The sequence below is a fragment of the Ambystoma mexicanum genome, chromosome 8, assembly GCF_040938575.1.
Source record: "Ambystoma mexicanum isolate Mex_15411 chromosome 8, UKY_AmexF1_1, whole genome shotgun sequence".
Taxonomy (NCBI): domain Eukaryota; kingdom Metazoa; phylum Chordata; class Amphibia; order Caudata; family Ambystomatidae; genus Ambystoma; species Ambystoma mexicanum.
Window position 1 is genome coordinate 1027433996 of NC_090929.1, and position 22642 is coordinate 1027456637.

At 46.6% G+C, this 22642-nt stretch overlaps 1 protein-coding gene across 1 annotated transcript in view; it reads right to left on the reverse strand.

The window, feature by feature from the left end:
* Window positions 1-22642, reverse strand: part of LOC138473717 (dual specificity protein phosphatase 13A-like) — a 195514-nt gene that overhangs the window by 32401 nt on the left and 140471 nt on the right. Inside the window, exon 3 of the mRNA XM_069612193.1 lies at window positions 20610-20818. Within this exon, the coding sequence (XP_069468294.1) occupies window positions 20610-20818 (209 nt within the window). The remainder of the gene's footprint in view (window positions 1-20609; window positions 20819-22642) is intronic.

Below are 22642 nucleotides of genomic sequence, written 5' to 3' on the forward strand. Positions count from 1 at the left end.
TGGACAAAACCAACTTGTTAAAACTCCTCCCCCTGCTGACGGCAGGGGCAGGTAAGTAGATACATGTATTTGAGAAGAACATGGCAGACGTGCCGTTAGCTATAGGTGATGTAAAAAGTCTATTAGTCTATTAGTATCAGCAATCGAGGACCAAGCAGACACAATCAGACACAATCTGGGAAAGAGCAGGGTTCCCGGGAGTAACAATGAGCTGTGACCGACACGATGGATCACCATTCAACAATGTTCGAGCACAAGTGTGGGATGCATTACGGCGTGCATCTCCAGACGTTCCAGATTTACATGCAGTGATGCAGTGCACGATGGAGGAGAACGAGGATCCTGCGCAATTCATTTTGCGAGTGCAAGACTTATAGAGAAGCGAAACTGGTACGGCATGGAATCAATCAACAGCTTTATTCTATTTTATCATTAAAAAGGGGTTGCCGAAAGAGGTGCAGAAGGCCTTGGACAAAATAGCTGGGATCGGAGCCAAAGGGTGGCCTGAAATACAGAGCATAATTGTACATCACTGGAGGAGGATCAAAGAGAAGGAAAAGGAGGTCACACAAAAGAGGCTGGCCGACGAAGCAAAATTAGTACAGACAAAATTAGTGAAGGTTGCCGCCATTACTGCCAGTGCAACAGCAGACAGAGGAAACGAAGGAGAGGAAAATGCAGGAGGAAGGCCCTTTGGGATAGCAGCGCAGTGGGTTGGAGAGGACCAAGGACAGTGGAACGGAGAGAAACAGACATGCCAAGGATCGCAGTGGCAGAACAGGCCGGCCCAAGGAAGAGGTGGGTACCGCGGGCAGAGGGGAGGATACGGAGGAATGGGAAACAGAGGGTATGGTGGGCAAGGACCAAGGGGAGGACAACTGGGGTCGTGTTGGAATTGTGGAAGATGGGGACATTATTCACGAGATTGTAGAATGCGACCATCAGGGTATTTTCAAGGGCAGCAACAACGGCCCATGAACAATCAACAGGGGTGGGGCTGCCCACACCCAGGTAGCCCTTGTGGAGCTCCAATGGGGAGGGGGGACAACAGGATCAATACTGCTATGACCCCCAAATGCAACAGAGACAGCCAGTCCCACAGCAGCAGCCACAACAGCAAAACACACTACAGCCCATGGCGAGACAAAACCCAGTAGGGAACATAAACAATAACCCTTCTGCAGCGGCCGCAAACGGTGCCCCTGCACCATTCCGCGGTGTAACGGTCGTGGGTGACATCGTTTTTTCAGGGCCGGGTCAGCAAAGATACCAAGACTAGGACAGCCCACAGGGAGCACTTGCGTGTCCAGTCCTATCCACCACACAAAGTGCAAATGAGGAACCTATAGTGGCGGCAGAGATAGGAAACAAGCAGTTTATCTTTATGGTAGACTCTGGAGCAGAAAAATCATGCCTCACAGAAGGGCGGTTTCAGCTCTCGGGAAAAAAATTGGAGACGCAGGGGTTCTCTGGGGCTATTTGAAAAGTTCCTTATGTAACAGTGGGGGGAAAAACAGTGCGTGCACCCTTATTGTATTACGAAGACACGCCAATCAATTTGATGGGACAAGACTTGCTCAGTAAGTTAAACATGACCATAGCGTTTACTGAAAGAGGAATAGTGTGCTCGACACCAGGGGTATGCCCTGTACGAGCACTCTTGATAATAAGCACGATTACAAAGGAAGTTGCAGTAAGAGGGATTCCCATTGACATGGACATGTTCGTCTATGGAATACAGGTATTAGCCCGAGTAGTACCTGAAATAACACAAAAGGAGTGGAGAATACCATCAGACTTCATATTCCGCCCAATCACACCAACAGATGTAGTGCCAGGCACAATTATATCTATAGACATTGAGGCAGTTCAAGTTTCCAACAAACGCATTGTGGTCATAGGCCTGGACACGCAAGGACGCGAGTGGAGAAGTGTGCTATGCATAGAGCCAAACATAATGCTAAAAGATGTAACTGATGAAGAATTGTTTACTGATTACGAAGGGGATGGAGAAATAATAATGGAAATAAGCATACCATGTGACATTATGATCCAATACAGAGAAGTACACAACCCACTCATGGCTAACATAAAGGCCCCACCGACAATATTTGAAGAAGACATGGCCAGGGTAGCACCTGAAATTTGGACTACAGGGCCACACGATGTGGGATTGTTGCACGAGGTAACTCCCATAAAGATAAAACTGAAACCAGGTGCTCTCCCACCCAGAGTGAAACAATACCCAATATCCAAAGAAGCAGAGGAAGGTATTAGAGAAACAGTGAATGCACTCCTAAGCCAAGGTATTTTAGTGCCATCAACTTCCCCATGCAACACAGCGATTTTTCCGATTAAGAAAGCGAAAGGAGGGGCGTGGAGAATGGTCCAGGACCTCCGCCCACTCAATGACGTCATCCAAAAAGAGTTCCCTTTAGTGCCTAACCCGGCATCAATATTGTGCAGTATACCAAAAGAGGCAACTTGCTTCACTGTCATTGATCTGAAAAATGCCTTTTTCTCTGTGCCACTTGCACCAGAGTCGCAGTACCTTACAGCTTTTACATTAGCAAACAGCAGATATGAACATCGCAGACTCCCACAGGGGTATTGCGAGAGCCCAAGCATTTTTAACAGAGTACTACGAGAAGACATTGGCAACATAGGTGTAGGGAGCACCATTATACAGTAGATAGACAATTTACTCGTCTGCAGCAAAACAGAAGAAGAGTGTAGAGAAGACTCGATAACACTGCTTAACGTATTGGCTGCCAAGGGATACAAGGTGGACAAAGGAAAGTTACAGTACTGCCTTGCAGACGTTGTATATCTTGGCCAGCAAATATCTAAAGACGGAAAAAGAATACTACCAGACAGAGCTGCTGCCATTCGACACATTTTCATACCAAAAACAGTGAAGCACATGCAGAAATTTCTTGGCATATGTAACTATTGCCGAGCGTGGATCCTCGATTACGCAGCATACACACGGCCAATGCTACAAGCACTGAAAGAAGCACAAAAGAACAGAGCCCCAATGAAATGGACACAGGAGACAATTGCTCAATTCTCTCGATTAAAAGACCTTATTTCAGACTCCGCAGTCCTTGCAAATCCAGATTATGAAAGGGAATTTTTTCCTGTTTTCACACAGCAATGGAACATTGATGACAGCAGTATTGACACAAAAGACATCACTAGGCCAAAAACCATTAGCGTACTACAGTGTAGTATTAGACCCAGTAATGCAGGGACATTTCGCTTGCGAACAGGCCCTCGCTGCAGCGGCCTTCGCTATTGAAAAAAGTGCCACGATCGTAATGGGATGTTCAGTAACGCTATATGCGGAACACTCATTATTTGCATTCTTAGAAAGATCAAAATCTGCTCTCACAACACAGAGAGCCTCTGCTTATGAAATAATAATATCAAGTCCAAATGTACATGTGGTCAGATGCAAGACAGTGGACCCAGCCACATTCATTACAGAGCCATGCACAACTGAGGATTTACAGGAACATGATTGTAGCACGTATGAGGGAGAGGGCGATGACATCCCCAAAGCAAGAGAAAACGCCCTTACAGAAGGAGAAATTTATTTCATAGACGGGTCAGCATCCATAAACTCAGAGACAGGAGAGAAACATGTGGGGATGGCGGTAGTGCGCATGGAAGAAGATACATACGAAGTGATTGTTCAAAAACGCCTCCCCTCACACTACTCTGCACAAGCAGCCTAACTGACCGCACTAATCAGCGCGTTACACACAGCCAAAGATTGTGCCGTGACAATATATTCAGACTCAGCTTATGTCACCACCACAGTTCACTCAGGGCTATCACGTTGGCGAAGGAGAGGGTTCAGAAGAGCAGACGGGTCCCCCGTACAACATGCCACGTTGCTAAATAAACTAATAGAAGCTTTAGCAGAACCATCGGTAGTGCGGTGGTTAAATGCCAAGCCCATACCATTAACACAGACGCTGTCTCATTGGGGAACGCGGCAGCCGACGCGGCAGTGAAGGAAGCCTCGTATTTCAATAAGACACCAACATCAGATTACATTGTAAAAACAACCACAACGGAACAACCAGCAGAGGCATACAGTAACACACCTATAGCACAATTGATAGAACTCCAGAGAAGGGCCCCACCGGAAGAGCAGGAGTTGTGGGGCAAACGAGGGTGTAAGCAATCAGCCACAGATCTCATTTGGAGACAGGAAACGACAGGCAAGGTAGTGAAGCCTGTAGAATTATTAGAAGTAGCATTCCAACAACTGCATTTCCCAGCTCACGTTGCAAAACAACACATTGCCTCAGATATTCAAGCGGATTGGTTTGTTCCTAACCTGCACGAATACTTGTCTAAATTTGTGATTGAATGTACTACATGCCAAATGTACAATTCGGGAATGACACTACGAACTCTGCGTGGCACTTTGCCATGCCCTACAGGTCCATTTAGAGAACTACATATCGACTACGCCGATATGGGAGAAAGATGTAATGGAGCAAGATACTTGATTGTGGTGGTATGTCCTTTTTCACGGTGGGTGGAAGCAGGCCCCTGTTCCCATCCTGATGCAAAATGTGCTGCCAAGTTCCTTGTGCGAGAAGTATTCTCACGGTGGGGAATCTGTGACGTGATCCGTTCAGACAACGGCACGCACTTTGTGAATGACCTCTTCAAGAAGTAACCTCCCTTCTGGGGGTGAAACACAAACTATGTTCGATTTATCATCCAATGGCCAATGGAGTTGTGGAGAGGATCAAAGGGCTGCTTAAAAGCAATTTATCGAAATTATGCAGCACGTTGAAAAGAAATTGGGTATTTTGTCTGCCCCTAGCACTGCTCTAACTCAGAAATCAACCATGCAAGGATCATCATTTAAGCCAGCACGAAATTGTGACGGGAAGGAGAATGCACATGCCGCTCTCCCCTGTTAGGAAGGCGTCTGATGCGCACAGGGCTGCCACAGTGCTGGGAGAAGAGTTTAAGAAATACCTAGCACAGCTAACGCACGCGGTACGCAGCATAGCAAAACAAATTGTTTCACCATTTACTGAAGATGTAGCAACAGACACCTCCATGCCGACAGCAGAAAGCCCGGAGGGGCCTTTAATGCCAGGGGAGCATATTTATGTCAGAAATTTAGTAAGAAGATGGAATTCACCAGGATTACATGGTCCATACACAGTAGTGTACAGCACCCCAACTGCAGTTAAAGTTAAGGGGTTAAAGTACTGGGTGCACCTCTCAGATGTGAGAAGGGCACACAGTGTTGCACCTCCCCAAAATGAAACCGACTGTGTGGATGCCATCACTGGCACAGGTTGACATGATGAAAACAGCAATTTAGACAGGGAAATTATAGGGGAAAAGCAAAAGGTTTTTACATATTTTGTCTCTCTCTCTCTCTTTCTTTTCTTCTCATATAAATCGTGTTGTCTTTTCTATTTTTCCTCATTATTTCCATGATAAAATGAAAAGGAATTGTTAAATGCCTAACTGAGTAAATAAATGAAAAAGAATGAACAATTGCAAATATGTTTCTTTTCATGATGACTTAATGAATTTGTCTCGCCCACATAGGTTCAACATGAGCCAATGCGACGAAACGGCTGAGCAGGCTGAAATGTTAGATAGAAATAGGGATGCCACTAGGGCCAGTAGATTAAATAATTTAGAATGTGTTATAAAATATGCTGCCATACTATTTGCAATAATGATTTTTTATTTTATTTGGTATAATGTTGTTTTATATGTGGCAAATGAAATGAATAAAGGGGGAAGTGGAACTGATATGACAAAACCAGGGTCTAAACTAATATGGACTGAAGCAGCAACTATTTTTAAGGACACTTATAGCATTGAATTTAATAGTAAAAATATAACGTTACCCTTTGAACAATTGCATGTGAACAAAACTGCTATTCCATTGTTGAACAATACTGTGGCCAAGGAAATAGAGCTTGGATGGAATGTAAATGATGATTACTATTGGTTGACTAATTCCAGAAATACAAGCATGCGTACACACACTGCACCAGAAACCACTACTGAATACACACATGTCACCATGAACAACATAGATGAAGCATGGTCTAAAATATTCCCGCTGCAATATCCACAAGTTGGTACCCAATTAAAAAACACAAGGAGGAGGAAAAGGGGGGTGGGAAAAAACAGATACGATATTTATCATAACCTGGGGTTAGATGAAATAGAGGACCCCCGACACCCTGACCAATCAAACAAATGGTATTCAGACATGAGCACCGCAGCAAAGCAAGCAAGTAATGAAAGTTGTTACGTGTGCTCACTTATTCCTCACGCAACTGGAACCCCAAAAATGTTAATCCCAAAGGAAGTACCGTTGTCTGAGGCCCAATGTTTGATTCATCTGATGCTGTGTAGAATAAAAAAGACATTTCAGGCACACACAGTCACTATGGAAAAATTGGAAAACGAACAAACTTGCACCAGCAGACGACAAGGAGTAATCTGCCTCCAAGAGCCATTTTTCATCATAAAAGGGACAAGATATGCAGACGACAAGTGGCATGATGAAACGATTGAATGCAACGCTGAGGGGCTTCGAGGGCTGCCAGATGAAACATACGAGTGGGCAAAAGAAACGTGCATCCCCATCTGGTCAAAGCATATCACCAAGCTGACATGGGTCACACCCCTGGAGAGACCCATAAAGATTCAAAAGGAAATATTGCACGAACTTTGCTTCCATGGAGAAGGGAAGGTGAATATGGGAACCGTGCGGCAGTGCAATAAGACTTTAATAATGCCAGATATGAAAAAAGGCACTGCTGCATTAATGGACATATACTGGATCTGTGGCAAACGAGCTTACCTGCATCTCCCAGCATCCTGGAGGGGCACTTGTGCCCTAGCCACACTTCACTCAGCACTAATGGTGATACCAGAGAGCCACGTCCAGTTTACAGCAGGGCCTTCGGCTGACACATCGACAGCAGGCCAATCGGCTGACACATCGGCAGCAGGGCAATCGGCTGAACCATCGACAGCGCCCGATGAGACAATCACGGAGCCCCCAGCATATGAACTATTGTCAGAAGAAACTTTGAAAACCAAGTTGTCACGCAGCAAAACATCCAACTATATTTTGTCCAAATCGTCAGAACTCCTTGCTGAAATCCCACAGCAGTACAAGCTTTTCTCATCTGCAGAAACATTCTTTGCATCATTTCTAGCACCAGGCGTTCAAGCAAGGGCGAACGCGAAATGGCTGCAGATAACACGCTGGGAGCTCATCCAGCTGGCCAACGACACTGAAGAAGGATTCAATATCATAAAAATAGAGCTCCGTGCACTGCGCCTGATGACGATGCAAAACAGATATGTCTTAGATCTTATCACTGCGATGGACGGTGGTGTTTGCAAAAGAATTGGGGGGCGTGTTGCACGTTCGTACCAACTTCCGATGCTGATAACGGGACACTGTCACATGTGATAACAGCAATGCATCATTTAGGAGAAAGAATGAGAGCAGAAGGTGGAGTAGACAACAACATGTGGTTCAACGATCTGTTCAGCTGGATACCATCATGGGTGAACATCGCAGCGAAGATACTCATTCCCATCAAAGTCTTTCTTCTCCTAATATTCTGTGTTTGCCAACTGGGACTAAGATGCTGTAAAAAGAATATGCCTAATTCAGCAATGATGATGGTAACAGTAGGCCGACAGACAACGGTGGCTACCATGATAGATGCCCAAGTACAAACCGGAGAATACACCACACCACAGTATAGGATGACTGCCATAGTATGGGGACGTGGTCGATAATCTACATTACACTACCATTAGAGAACCAAAGAACTTGCTATGGTATAATGAGGTTTGGATAGATTTAGATGGGGATGGTGGAATATACTTAATGGTCACCCCAGAAGAATATGCAAGAAGAGGTAACAGCTTAAGAAGTGTGTGCAAAGCATGGATGCCAATAAAGGGTAGACCTGCTTGGGATGAGGCTGTGGCTGAAGCTGAGCGCTACCAAAGGGGGAACGGAAAGAACGAGATAAAGTAGTTTGTTACTTTAGATGTAACAAAAGGGGGGAATGTATGGGAGCGAGGGGTCCTCAGGCCCCCTCGCGTCATACGCTCCTCAGTACAAGGCTTGGACCACGTGCCTCCGGTAGTGGGATTGCCCCTTGCCCTTATGTAAAGTTAACCATGGTTGACTGCTGCATAGATGGGACTACTGAGAAGGACACGGGGCATCCATCTTTTGTGCCCCCTTTCGACTCCATCTTGGGTAAACAGGCCCCACTGCGATAGTACAGCAATGCTCAGCTCCCCTTCCACCGCAGCAGCCAAGGACAGAGACACACACACAAGGCGTGCAGGCAGCTGGCTGGCCCCCACCCTTGCACTCCCCCTGCGAAGGAAAGCTCTGCGCTTCCATTCTCACGCTGAAGCTGGAGAAAGTTGCAACAATCAATATGCTACAGTTTTCTTCCTCTGAGATCACTGTTCGTCTGAGAACCGGCATGTGAACCAGGATGAGCTAAGCACTTTCTGCTCGATTCGTCCTCATAAACGTGTAAGCCACCCACCCCCATTAGAACAATTTATTGCCATCCTGACCCTGCACCCCTTGTAAGGTATTTCTTTCAAGTGCCAGACCATCGCCTGTGCTGCGAAACCCACCCAATACACTCCTTACTAACCTTAAGCATTTTTATTACTATATATGTTTTTATTTGTACTAATGAGTTTTGAAACCTAGGAAAAGATGCGAAACACAGTCTGATTCTTCGACATGCACAATAAGGTCAAGGCCTCCAATTAAATCCACGAATGACCCAATTGTACTGACAATAATCATTGTGTGTGACTTATGTAGAAATGTGACAAGTAGCATAAAATGTTTTAAATAATTTGTTATTTAGTGTGTAACATATTAGCTTAGGTAGTGACCACAGTGACCGGACCCTGACCTGCATGGAGCACAAGATGTTTGACGTCCGTCATCTCGTCTGCCACTCAGCCAACCAGGAGGAAGAGATGCCACCCACACCTACAGCACCACACCATCTGGCCAATCGGGTCCATTTAGCATTTTTTGTTAAAGTTACTTTAATTGATATAAATATAAGCGTGATGTAAATGAGAGGTAGGGTTTTTTTGGGTTATTTCCTAGCTGGAGAAATAAACCATCCTTTGAACTCTTGCAGCCGGGTCTCAGTGCCTCTTTCCCCGACAAGGGGTTGTGTCAGCTATTTTATTTTCTCTCACACGTAGTAAGCCGGTTAAAGGCACCTACAGGAGCAAGGGGAGGGCTTCTACTCCCGGCTGTTTACGGTGCCCAAACCCAACCAGGCTGGCCTGCGTACCATCCTAGACCTTTCCCAGTTCAATCTTTTCCTACCCCAAGAGAAATTCAAGATGATTACGCCCAGCCAGATACGCTCCTCCTTGCAGATGGGCAATTGGCTCAGCGTCGTGGATCTTCAGGATGCGTACATGCATATCCTGATTTGGAACCCACACAGGAGATATCTCCACTTCTCTTTGGGAGAGGAGCACTTCCAGTTTCGAGTGCTTCCTTTTGGCCTCAGCTCGGCGCTGCGTGTCTTCACGAAGATGATGTCGGTGATTGCGGCCTATCTTCCTCTCCAGGGTATCCATGTGTATCCATATTTGGACGACTGGCTCTTACGCAGCCCTTGTTCGCTGGCAGCAGCGGGCAATCTCCAGTCTCTCCTTCAGCTCCTGTTCCATCTTGGGCTGCCGGTGAACTGGCGGAAATCTTCCATGACGGTCTCGCAGGACCTGATTTTCCTGGGTTTTCGCTGGAACATGATCGACTGCAGAGTGTACCTGACCGGGGACAGAATGGCGGATCTGTTAGCCACGTGTCAGATGTTTGCGCAGTCGGAGAGCATGTCAGCCTGGTGGTTCCAGAGGCTTCTGGGCCTCATGGCCTCGTGCATGCTGGCTCTTCCTCCTGCTCGTCTCGACTCAAGATGAGACGGACCCAGATGGCTCTTCGGCGTTCCTGACGTCAGGCTCTGGACCCGGATTCCAAGCTGATAATGATTCCGGATTCCATGAGAGTGGACCTGGATTGGTGGTCATCTCTCAGCAACCTGTTGGTGGGTGCGGGGTTTCAGGACCCAGCCCCCACGGTGACAATCACAACGGACTCCTCCCTTCTGGGGTGGGGTGCGACGTTAGATCTTTTTCAGGTCTCGGACCTCTGGTCGCCTCAGGACAAGCTCCTGCCCATAAATCATTTGGAGCTTTTGGCGATCTTCCTAGCGCTCAGGGCATTCAGAACGCTCTTTGCCAACAAGGTGGTCCACATACGCATGGACAATGTGGTGTCAATGTATTACATCAACAAACAAGGGGGAACAAAGTCTCCCCCCCTCGTGAACCTGTCCATCCAGATATGGGAGTGGGCCGTGCTTCATGGTGTCTGGCTGCTTGCAGTGCACATCCCCGGCCAGCTGAATGTCACAGCGAATGCCTTCAGCCGGCGGACAGTGGTCAGCTACGTGTGGGAGTTGAAGGCGGAGGTCCTTTCATGGATTTTCTTGCGTTGGAGCACACCGGAGGTGGACCTCTTCGCTACGGCGGTAAACAAGAAGCTTCCTCAGTATGCCTCCAGAGGGGGGCTGGGAGCCTCCTCTCTGGGGGATGCTCTCGAGATTCCATGGCACAACATAAGAGCTTACGCCTTCCCGCCTCTGCCTCTAGTCCATCGAGCAATTTGGAAGCTGAAGAACTCAGTGAACTCTTTCCTTCTACTCATAGCCCAGTGTGGTCGGCCAGGTTTTGGTTCTCAGAACTTCAACACCTGTCGGTGTATCCGCCGATCGGGTTACCAGTCACCCCCGATCTTCTTCATCAAGGGGAACAGCAGATGTGGCACCCCTCCCCACAATCGCTCAGCTTGGCGGCATGGTGCCTGAGTTTAAGTCTTTAGAGCATCTTAACTTGTCTACGGATAACATGCGTATTTTCCGGGCAGCCAGGAAACCCTCAACCAGATCCCAATACAGGAGTAAATGGCTCAGGTTCTGTCATTGGTGTTTGGAAAAGCAGTTGGATCCAAGGGTGGCTACGATTGACACGGTGCTGTCCTTTGTGTCCTCCCTAGCAGAGTCGGGTGTTCACGTTCTGTCATGCAGAACTTACCTTTCGGCGGTTTCCGCTTATCTTTCTACAGACCAATGTTCTTATTCTCTGAGTAACCCAGTGGTTAAGAGGCATTTTGCAGGCTTGACACGCCTCTACCCTCCGGTTCGTAGTCCGCACTCGTCGTGGGACCTAAATGTAGTCCAGACTGCGCTGTGCCATAAACCTTTTGAACCCAGGGCCACAGTGGACCTCAAGTACCTATCCTGGAAAGTGTCCTTTGTGGTCGCCGTTACGTCAGCAAGGAGAGTGAGTGAGCTCCAGGCCTTGTCAGTGGAGAATCCTTTCTTGGTCTTTCACAAGGACAAGGTAGTCCTACGGACAAACCCGGCCTTTCTACCGAAGGTGGTAACTGAATTCCATCTGAATCAGTCAATCTCCCTTTTCCGAACCCTGCCTCAGAGGCTGAAAGGGTTCTGCACTGTCTTGATGTCAGAAGGGCTCTTAAGTTCTACCTTGACAGGACTTCCGAGCTTAGGAGTTCTTCTCAACTTTTTGTGACCTTCAGTAACCCTCAGGGTAAACAGGCATCTAAGGCGACTATTTCTCGGTGGATTGCCGCCTGCATCACGGAGTCTTTCACTGTCCAAGGGCTGAAACCTCCTAAGGGTATTCATGCACACCTGGTTCGGGGCAAGGCAGCCACGGTTGCTTTTCAGAAATATGTGCCCTGGGAGTCCATCGCTAGGGCAGCTACTTGGGCCTCCCCATCTGCTTTTTGTAAGCATTATTGTCTTGACATGAGCTCAAGAGCTGATGCTCAGTTTGGTCAGGCTGTGCTGAAGAACCTGTTTCAGTAAGGGGTATTTCCATCCACCCGTAGTTCCTGTAAGGAGTGCTTGGGAATCTCCCATAAGTATGGAGGAAAGGGGACGGGACGTAGGAGTATAACCAGGTTACTCACCGTAGTGACCACCTTACTCCTAGTCCATAGCCCCCTTTCCTCCATACACCCGCCCGCCGTCCCCTCTAATAAGGTTCCTCTGTTATTGCTAATAGGTCTCTGACCTGGCGATAGAAAAGGACTGATGGGCGATGCCCGGGGTGGAGCCAAGGTGGGCGGGGTTACGGCCGCATGCCGGGCCCCCCGCAAGAAAGCGAGGAAGGACACATTTTTGGAAACATTTTGGATGCTTTTTACAAAGTGCTCCGGTCCCGTCCCACAGGACGGAGAGATGTCCCATAAGTATGGAGGAAAGGGGACTATGGACTAGGACTAAGGTGGTCACTACGGTGAGTAACCTAGTTATTCTATACGAGTTTGATCAAGACAATCTTATCATTAATTTGGCTACTAAGGTTTATAGCAGTAATGTTTATCGAATACATGATTAATGATGATTAATGATGATTTATGATATGGCATTTATAACGCACCTATAGTATTTCAAAGCGTGACGAGGCAAGGGAGGGGGAACAGGGGGAAGACATAGACAACAATCCTACTAGGCCAGGTGACATTGAGATTGCGCAAGTGCAGGGGAGGGGGGAAGGGAAAAAGTGCAGGGGGTAAAGGGGAGGGGGCAGTGCGGTACATAGGATAACAGTAAAATTAATAAATACAATACATAAAAGTGTGGCCAGCTGGCGGCAAGTGCAAGGGTAAATGCAGACATCAGGTGTTAAGTGCTAGTAGGGGCTGTAGGAATACAGAGACAGTCCCCAGGTGCAAGGATTGCCAGGGGGGCAGTGCAGATGTGCAACTAGCGGGGAGGGGACCTGCAGAGGGTAGCCAGGTAACCAGTGCAGAATCAGATTCAGCCAGGAGATCAGCAGGAGAGAGGAGGAGAAAAAGCAGAATCAAAGAGGAAGGTCTTGAGGTGCTTCTGGAACTGGAGATGGTTCTCCTCAAGTTTCAGAGAGGCAGGGAGGCTCTTCCAGCGGGAGGCCCCAGCAGAAGAAAGAGATCTTCCACCAACTTGCTGCTTAGAAAAGCGACTGACCGTGAGGGAGTTGGAGGCAGATGAGCGAAGAGCTCGAGAAGGAAGATATTTAGGAAGAGAGAGTTGAAGATATTGAGGTCCCAGGCCCAGGAAGGCCTTGTGAACAATGCAGAGAGTTTTAAACTTAATCCTCGGCCACACTAGTGCAAAGATTTCAGTCCTGGAGAGATACGATCCCTGGGCTTGAGGCCAAGGACAAGTCTCACAGTCCTGTTTTGGATGAGTTGCAGAAGGCGGAGAGTAGAGGCAGGCAGATTTAGAAAGAGGCTGTTGCAGTAGTCGAGCCTGGAGAGAACCAGGGCTCTGGAGACAGTGAGCATCTGGGGGAAGGAGAGGAAAGGAAGAATACCTCTGAGGAGGTGCAGCTGGTAGTGTGACTTCTTAGAGACGTCAGAGATGGGAGTCGAAGATAACCCCAAGGTTTTTAGCCTCACAGGTGGGAGCAGGGAGAGGGCCAAGAGAGGCCGACCAGAGAGTGACAGGAAAGGAGGGAGCAGGTGTGCAGATGAGGCGAATCTCAGTCTTACTGGCATTAAGGCAGAGCTCATTCGTGGCACACCACTCCTGGATGGCAGACAGTCAGTCAGAGATGATAGAAGGAGAAGAGGTGGCGGAAGGGAGCCTGAAAATGAGTTGAGTGGCATCCACGTAGCACTGAAAGTTAAAGCAGAGAGCGGCAATGCGGTGGTCAAGACATGCCAGGTATTGATTTAACAGCCAGGGAGAGAGGATAGGCCCATGGGAAACACCACAGGTAGAGATGGAGATAGAGGAGAGGAAGCACCCAAGTTGGACCTGGGAGGGTCGATCGGTGAGGGAAGAAGTCAGCCAAGCCAGGGCCTGATCAGTGATACCCAGGTTATCACGGAGACGGTTGAGCAGGATGGCATGGTTGACCGTGTCAAAGGCAGAAGAGAGATCAAGTAAGATGAGGACACAGGGGGTGTTGGGAGAAGCGATTACCCAGGCTATGTAAGTGCTTACCCCACAAATGATATGCTTTGACAATATCTAAACATTAAATGGAATATAGTTGACTACCTGCAGATTGTTAGAGCCAGGTTAAATATTGCCCCACAGGAGATAATTTGTACACTTTGTGGGGAGGATGTGCTGGTAACTATATGTCATTTGATGACTGAATGTGAAAGCCTTTCCTAGCTTAGCCATAGATATCTGAAATCTTATAATTCTACTGAGGTTCCAGATATGTATAATGATATATGGGATTGTTTAATGGATGGACATAATGTCAATTTAGTATATCATATGCTGAAATGTTGTGATCAAGTTCTTTTGATCTTAGATTAATTATTTAATGATGTATGTATTGTCGATTAGATCTCAACCATAACATCTGGGATGCTGGGTTTGGGTTTGATTAATGTAACTATGGATTTAATGAACGGATATGTTATATCACTGTTTTCAATATTGTAGTGTGATTTGGGGTATGTTTTAATATTGAATGTTTTGGATTGTATTTATACTTTAGAATTGCATATAAAGTCATTTATTTTAACTATATGTATGCTTTTGATAAAACATTGAAAAAAAGAATGTCCAAAGAGATAGAGCGGCTGGTGGAAAAATGTAGACATCAGTTATGTTCAAAGAGGTAGAACAATTAATGGAAAATGTACATCAAGAAAATCCTCCAGACAGTCAAAAGCATAACATTGTGCTTCCATGTAATTCATAAATTGCCTGGGAATAGAATCGTTGTGGTTGGGCCAGAGTTAAAAAAATGAAAAACCTTGTTGTTTAGTGTGGATGCCTTTTCCGAATACTCTCAAGTGCTGAAAACATAGGATAAATCCCTGCATACAGTGATTGCAACCATGAAGTTGTCATTCACAGGCCAAGGAATCCCTAAATCAATGGCTTCACGCAATGTACTGTTCTCGAGAAGTCCAATCTTCAGTCAGTATGGAATTCAATTGATCCATTCCAGTCCCCAATATCCAAATGGAGAGATGGAAAGAATGATGAGCAGAGTGAGACAAAACAACTTTTAAACACATGAGAAGAAAAGAAGAGAAGGGAAAAAAAACACATGAAAAGGGGAAGGAAACAGCAATCACAAATAAAACAAAGTTAAATGGGGTTTTTTCCAGCCTACTAGCCATGGGTAGCCAAAAGAAGGTACCTTTTTCCATAAAATGGTAAAAAAACACAACACATGGCTCATGGTTCCCCCCATGAAAAGATCCCAAAGTGCCACTTCAGAAATGGACTGATCTAAACGGCTAACCTGGCCACTGCTTGTTGGGCTTTAGTCGACTTGCACTGAAGCATCAAGTGCAGAACAGTTTCCAAGCTTCCACTACCACATAACATGCTTAGCCGTAAAGGCCTAGGGCTATGATGCCACGCCCCTGTTAATTCCAGGGTTTTAACAGAGTTAGTTTTCAGCTTCAGATAGTCCCATATCAGTGAATTGCCCACGAATTGCTCAATGTACTTCAGGGTGTTAGTCATGGCTAAGATGTACTCGATGAAAAGTTGGCTATTATGTTTTGGTAGCAGCAGTTCAATGTACAGTTCACCAAAGTGCGCTTGAACCACCTTTTTCATGGCCGTTTTAAAACGTGGATAAGACCAACAAATGGAAACCCCTGGGGCAACTGCCAGCCATTGGTGCTCAAATTGCATAATGCGATGCAACGCATTGCCCCTCGTGAGCAAAAATGTGGTTCAAACTGCCTTAAGTTAACGGAGTTGAGCGTGCCATCTGCTGCATTAGCCAGGCGCCAAAAGAAATTGAGCAGAGACATCTGTAGTCTCGCTTTGCAAGAGAATATCTGAAGCTGGTCTGTATCGGGGTGCGCAGAGGCAAGCTAAATAGTCTCTTTAGCATCATGTATTCGAGCACAGCAGCGTGTGACACAACCCCTGAGTGCCAGCATTCAGGAACATACAATAGGGTGGGGCTAATCGTAGCCGAATATAGCTGAAGCAGGATTCCAGCTGATGCGCCCCCCCCCCGATGTGTGCTAGTCTCTCAACTGATCCAATTATCTGGGGACGTCTGACCTTAACATGGGCAAGATGAGAATTGCTCCGCAGACCTTCCTCAACGTTGATTCCCAAGTACTTGTATTCCATAACCACCTCAAGGGGAACACCGTTGAGGTTCCAGGGAAAAGTAATCCTGTGACATGGAAGACCAGAATCTTGGTTACTGCAGTCTGTAAGGTGGGTCATAGATGTTCATACTGACAAATCCTCTATGTTCCACCCCTGGCAGGGTTGTGACCATGGCCATTAAAACATTGGGACTGCAAGTTTGGATTTCCACCAATTTGTGGATGTTCTGGGCACCATGAGAACAGAGGAGGGTCGCCCATTCCAAACCCCTGCTACAGGTATGGGCAAGCTGACTGTCATCAACAGGGGACGACAAATTAGGTGCATCCTGCTTAAAAGGGTTTGTAGAGGCCGGTATGCGGAAGTTGTAAGTCACCACAAACAATGCAGGCTATGTGGGGACTAACATTGCTCAGAATAGTTTCCAACTCCGACAAAACAGAACTATACATCAGTCTGTAAGGTGGGTCATAGATGTTAATACTGACAAATTCCCTATGTTCCACCCCTGGCAGGGTTGTGACCATGGCCATTAAAAAATTGGAACTGCAAGTTTGGATTTCCACCAATTTGTGGATGTTCCGGGCACCCACTAAGAGGCCTCCTTTGGGCCGCTCACAGGGACCTTTACAGCCGGTTTGTGCGCAAATTGCCACCCATGCACCACAACAGATTTGATCAACCAAGTTTCCTAGAGGGCCACTAATGAGAAACACTCCAATTCGTCCCAAAGCCCACCCACTTCAAAAAGATCTGCATGTCCACGAGTATTCCAACTAATGAACTGCACAGCAGAGGGTATAGCAGGAGCTAAAGTTCTGTATCCCCCATCAGAGCTGCTAACCGGGTCAGCCATGCCCAATGACACTCATCCCCCGACGTACCACCCATGTCCAGACCCCAGCAGGTAAGGTGGGTGCAGAGGCGGACGGGAAGCAGAGGGTCGGGAAGCCGGTGCGCGATTCCACAGGGTAAATTCTTTTCCCATATTCACAGTCGATAGGCACACATTCATATCCAGCCGAATGAATGAACTACATGCTCAAGAACATAATCCAAAGTTTCAGGGGAGTAAAAGTGGACCACTGCTGTTGCTTTGGGGCAAGTGTCACAAAGGTCGACCGCCCTGATATCGTTGCTCCATATGAAGCGGAGAGGGATAATGCAGTGGAATAAGACGAGTAGCCGTGATCGATGTAGGAAGTGTTCCTTGTCCACACCAAATACACACTGAAACAATAAAGCCTTGGATTAAATTGTACTCGGCCGCTGATTGTAAGAGGTTATCCTCGACCCCGTTGGAAGAGGGTGCAAACTAATTAGAGACATCCTCGCGCAGAAGGCAGAGGGGCCGATGTTACAGAAGCCAAGGGGGCCGCTGTTGCAGCTAAAGTAGCCAGACTACCCTCAATAGAAGACAGGATGAGGTCCGCTTCCTTGGCCGGCGTTTTCATAGTGGCACACACAACATCCGAGGAGGGCTTGACTAAGGCAGAGAAAACAAATTTCACATTTGTAGGGGCAGCCTTGATGGCTGAGCTAGTGTTGGTAGTGATGTCCTTGATTGCTGCCTTAGTTTGGCTGGTTTTGGAAAATTGAGCAACCAGATTAGGGTCAGGCAGCAGTAAATCCAGACTAGCACCCAAAGCACTGCGCAGTTGGACAAGGGGGCACTTTTCTCAGAAACTGAAAAGGGCATATTTGAGAGAAAAAGGGGTTTAAAAAAAGAGGCAGATGTTACTATACCACCTTCCCCGAAATCACTCCAGGCGTCCCGCTCTTGGTGAACATGACCTTTCTTTTCTTTTTTTCTGTTAGAGGTTCATACATGGACGCATTGCTGGTTCTCCTGCGCGTGCGTTTCTTTTGGCAAGAAGGATTACACCCTGGATTCACACAGATAACGACGGAACTTTGGGAAGGCTGCCGGCACCAGGTGCCGATATAATGGGCAGCTCGACTGGGGGCAACATCTTCGAGATAGAGATGGCATCTATGAGAGCGGGAAGAGTCAGAGAACAATACAACTGCAGCTCTGCCCAGTTAGACTCATGCTTGGCCAGGGTGGAAGTCAGGCTCTCCGCAGTGGCTACGATTTTTAAAATGTGTAGTGTCTGTACTTGCAGTTTGGTGTTCATCACATTGGATTTGTGGGAAAGATTGCAGAGCGTGGATTCCAGAGCATTGAATAACGTGGCAGAACTACTGCTGTCATCGGCAGGACTCGTAGAAGAGAAGGAATTAGAAGCAGGAGTGAGAATGCTATTTTCTCTGCATGCAGAGACAGGATGTAACTCAGCAAGGTTGCGTGCAGGGACAGCAGTTAGCATAGAGTCCACACATGGGGCGATGGCCGAGGGGAGACATTGAGAGACACCTCAGACTCACAGAAAGTGGAAAAAGAGTCTGCCAGGTACTTTAGGTCCTCAGAAGGGCTGCTTACAGTGGGTACTTGTGCCGAGCACACCATTTCCCCCCTGGGGCATACACCGGATGACACTTCCTCCGATGAGGGTGGGCAAGCCAACATCTGTGGTTCTGCATAAAGCTGTAACTGTGATGGGGAAGGTGCCGCAATGAATTCAAACAGAATGTCCCGGGCATGCAGTTCACAGGTAAGGGCTATATCGACTTTTTTCAACGGCCATAGAACCCAAACAATGAAGGGGAACCGAAGGTTCTGCTATTAAATCCTCAGTGAGTGCCCTGGTGGACAATGCATTTTCAGTTGTAGCCTTGTTGCACAAAGGAAAATAGGTATTCATTTTTGATGCCTCCGAAATATTTTTGGGTAGTTTCAGCGTATGTTGAGGGCATACACGCTTTATACAGCGGGTGTTCTTTGCAGGATAGTCAGAGCATTTCAGGTTCGCTGGGCGCTTCGTTATGTAAGCATCAGGAGATAACTCAGAGACCTCAGAACCCCGCCCACCCCCCATGGTGGGTGATCCATCAATGGCAACAGTCATAGAGTTCATCCTCTAGATGGTGAAGCGGAATGAAAAGCGATACCAGAGTGAAGAGTAGAAAGTTCAGATCGTTAGAAAGAGCCAGGCAAAAGGGGGGAGGGGGCAGCCAGAGTGAGACAGACTCACCGAAACCCGCCAAACTACAAAAACTGTGTTCTCACTTTCTCCCTCACTTCCCCACTTACTTCCTCCAAGTTCCGGAGTACAATTAAAATTGTCAATGCCGTAGTCCAAGCAAAAAATGTGATCTAAAGTGGCCCGTCAATCAAGCATGTTTCCCTTTGGCTGCACAGCATTGTAGTAATTCAATCAATCACACACGTGAGACAAGTTTTTAAAAAGTCACTCAATAGTGGGTATGATCCAAGACTTAGACCTCATGAGTTGGTGCAGTGCACATATTTCTGGTATTGAGTATAGAGTACTGCCTTCCACAACTGTTGATGGGCAGAATATTGTTTATGACACTACAAGGAACCAACTGATTGCTCCTTCCACAAGTATCAAAAGGAAAGTTGGTGGGACATAGGAAAACAGAGACAACATTCATCGGAGGTGCCAATGATTCTGCCATACTGCGATAAGGAGCTCTAGTATGCATGGAGACAAATCAAGGGTGTCATGGTTTACAGTTAAAGAATCCCCACTTGAACGAAGAACCTGTAATACAGTTATACGTAGTTGTGATAGAGTTTGGAAAAAGCTAACATGTCCCCTGTGTTGAGGCAAGACAGTCTGATGCAAGAGACATATTTGTTTTTAGAGTCAGTGGCAAATCTCGGCACCAAGTCAAGCACACTGTCCAAGTCTGCTGCAAGTTCGAGAGATTTACTCATGGAGGAAGGGCTATACTTGTTACGAAGAAAGACTATATTCTAAGGTACAAGTTAAGTCTGTTGTTGAATTGTTCGTGAGAATGACATCCGCAGGCGTTAAAGACATTTTACAGTATGTTTGAAATGTTTGAAGTGGTCGGTACAATTTCACTAGAGAAAGGGTGTGGAGTATGATACTGCTGTTTTAAGAATCCCAAACAACCAGTCTTTTCTATGAAGTATGAGTATACCCTTTATAAAGCTATGTCATCACTGAGGCCAGACTCATCTGATTCTTACAGGTCTGAGGAGTCATCAAGTAGACAGCTAAAAGCCATATTCCCCATCCGTGATGTCACACCAGAGGAATGTATTCTGCATATTCCATTGGCATGAGGACATACCTGGAGGTTATGGACTTTGTCATTAAATAGTTCCTTATGGCTTCTGACATTAGCCATATAGCTTTCCCTTGACTCTTGGTCTCTCCCTCTCTCAAGTACCCTTCAGCTTTTTTCCCTGATTTCTGCCCCTGTCATACAGTAGATCACAAGTACTTCTACCATTTCTTTCACTGGGTCCGTGTGCGCTATGTCTCTTACCTCCTGGTGTCTTTAGTGCCTGGTCAATAAATTTGGAAGCTTCACAGAAATGTTGACCGATGTCGTAAGTTGGTGCATCTTCAGCTGTTATCCCAAAATATGAAATTGGTATGCAGGGGTAGTAGTATGGACCGGTGTGATAGTCGGCTGCGTTCAGGACGTGAGTAATGCCCACACACTGCAGATGGTCTGTATCCATGGCTGAGGATCTGTTGAAAGAGATTATCAGTATTAGGCTCCTTGACTTGCCATCCTCCAGGTATCAATCACATCAGTCGAACTGGCACTAACTACACACCCTGTAAAGCTCTCTTTTGCACAGAGGAGGATTAATGCCAGGGCCAGTTCAAGACATGCTGGTGCCTCTGAAAGGTTGGTAGGACTATGGCAGATTCAGCAGCAGGTCTAGCGTTGTCTATGGCACTAGATTGGGTCATTTTCTGTACTGTGGGTGGTGCCTTGTTTCACTTTTGCATATTATCGTATTGTGGTGATGGACATTTGTGTGAGATGCACTTGAAACATCACTGCAGTAAGGATTCACTTAAAATATTGGTATTTGGATTTCTGTGCGTAGGACGTTTGTCAGTCCTTCAGTTACTGTCACTTTTGCTTATTTCAGTTGTGGTGCACTTGGTGTAGTGCACATTTGTAGTCCTGCTGGGAGTGTCACTTTTCAACTTTGCAGTGGGCGTGTCATGTTCCGGGGGCAAGCTTTTCTTAGTTTTGATGCATATATCACCTTTTAGTATTGCGGGAGTGATGTCCTGGAGGAAGTTTACTTCTTTTAGTCTGAAGGTTTGGGTCATCTTTCACTGCTGCAGTGCAAATGTATCCAGGGCTTGTTCATAATGGGCAATCGGGTGTCGACCCACCAGAACTGCCACCCATTATGGACAAGTTTCACCTTGCCAGTGTAAAAACGGAGCACTCCCACAGCTGCTTGCTACAGCTGAGGGAGTGCTTCTGGGCTGGCTTTAACTGTCAAAGGAAAATGTGGTTTCCCTTTGACAGTTTCTGTTCCTAGGGTGCATGACCAATGGGCCATGAAAGGTTGCAGTGTTTTGCTTCCCCATCCTTGCATGTCCCATTGGGGAAGCAGGCTGGGCAATTGCATCTCTGAATGTGTGTAGGGAGCGCTCTTACACCTCCCTTCATAGTCGGACTGCCTGGGCATTGCGTGTGGAGGGTTCCATGTAATTTCAACGAAGTAAATTACTTTGATGCAATTTACTTTGTTGAATTTACTTCAAGGAAACACTTTGAAATGCTTTTTTGTGGGGCCCCTACAAGCCCCCCTTCCCCTCCACTTCCACCCCCATCACAACCTCCTTCCCACCCTTCTTTTAATCCTTACCCCACAAACATATGTCCATTTCGAAGTGTTTTTGAAGTAATGTCCTCGAAGTAAATTACATCGAAGTAATTTGCTTCCTGGAAACCACAGGATAACGCTTGGAGTGCTCCGCTCTCTGCACATGTACAGGAGCCAGGAAGCGCTCATGCTTACTGTGGATTTACTGTGGCATGGCATTTTGCACCTGACATCTATGATAAAGCAAGTGTGATAAGTGTTATTAAGTGACTAGACTGGAATATTTTTGTGAAGCAAGTCTACCTATAATTTCTTACTGTGGCATGGCATTTTTTACTGGGTACCTATGATAAAGTAAACATAAGTGTTATCATGGGGCTAGACATTTGGTTCAGCTAGTATAGCTATACTGCCTTACAGTTTGGCATGGCATTTTTTTTACTGGGTATCAAGGGTAAAGCAAAAATTATAGGTGTTCTTACATGTCTACGCTGGCCTGCTTTGTTGCAGCCAGTTAAAACATGTTTTCTTATTGTGGGATGAGATTTTTTAATGTAAAGCCAACGGGAGTATGTTTTTACATCGGGATACTGGCATATATTGGCAGATCTTGCATGTACATGCTTTCTTACAGTATCATTACTGGCATTATGTGCAAAACAATCATGAGTATGTACTTATATACTACTGGCATGCATTGGTTCAGCCAGCATGAAAA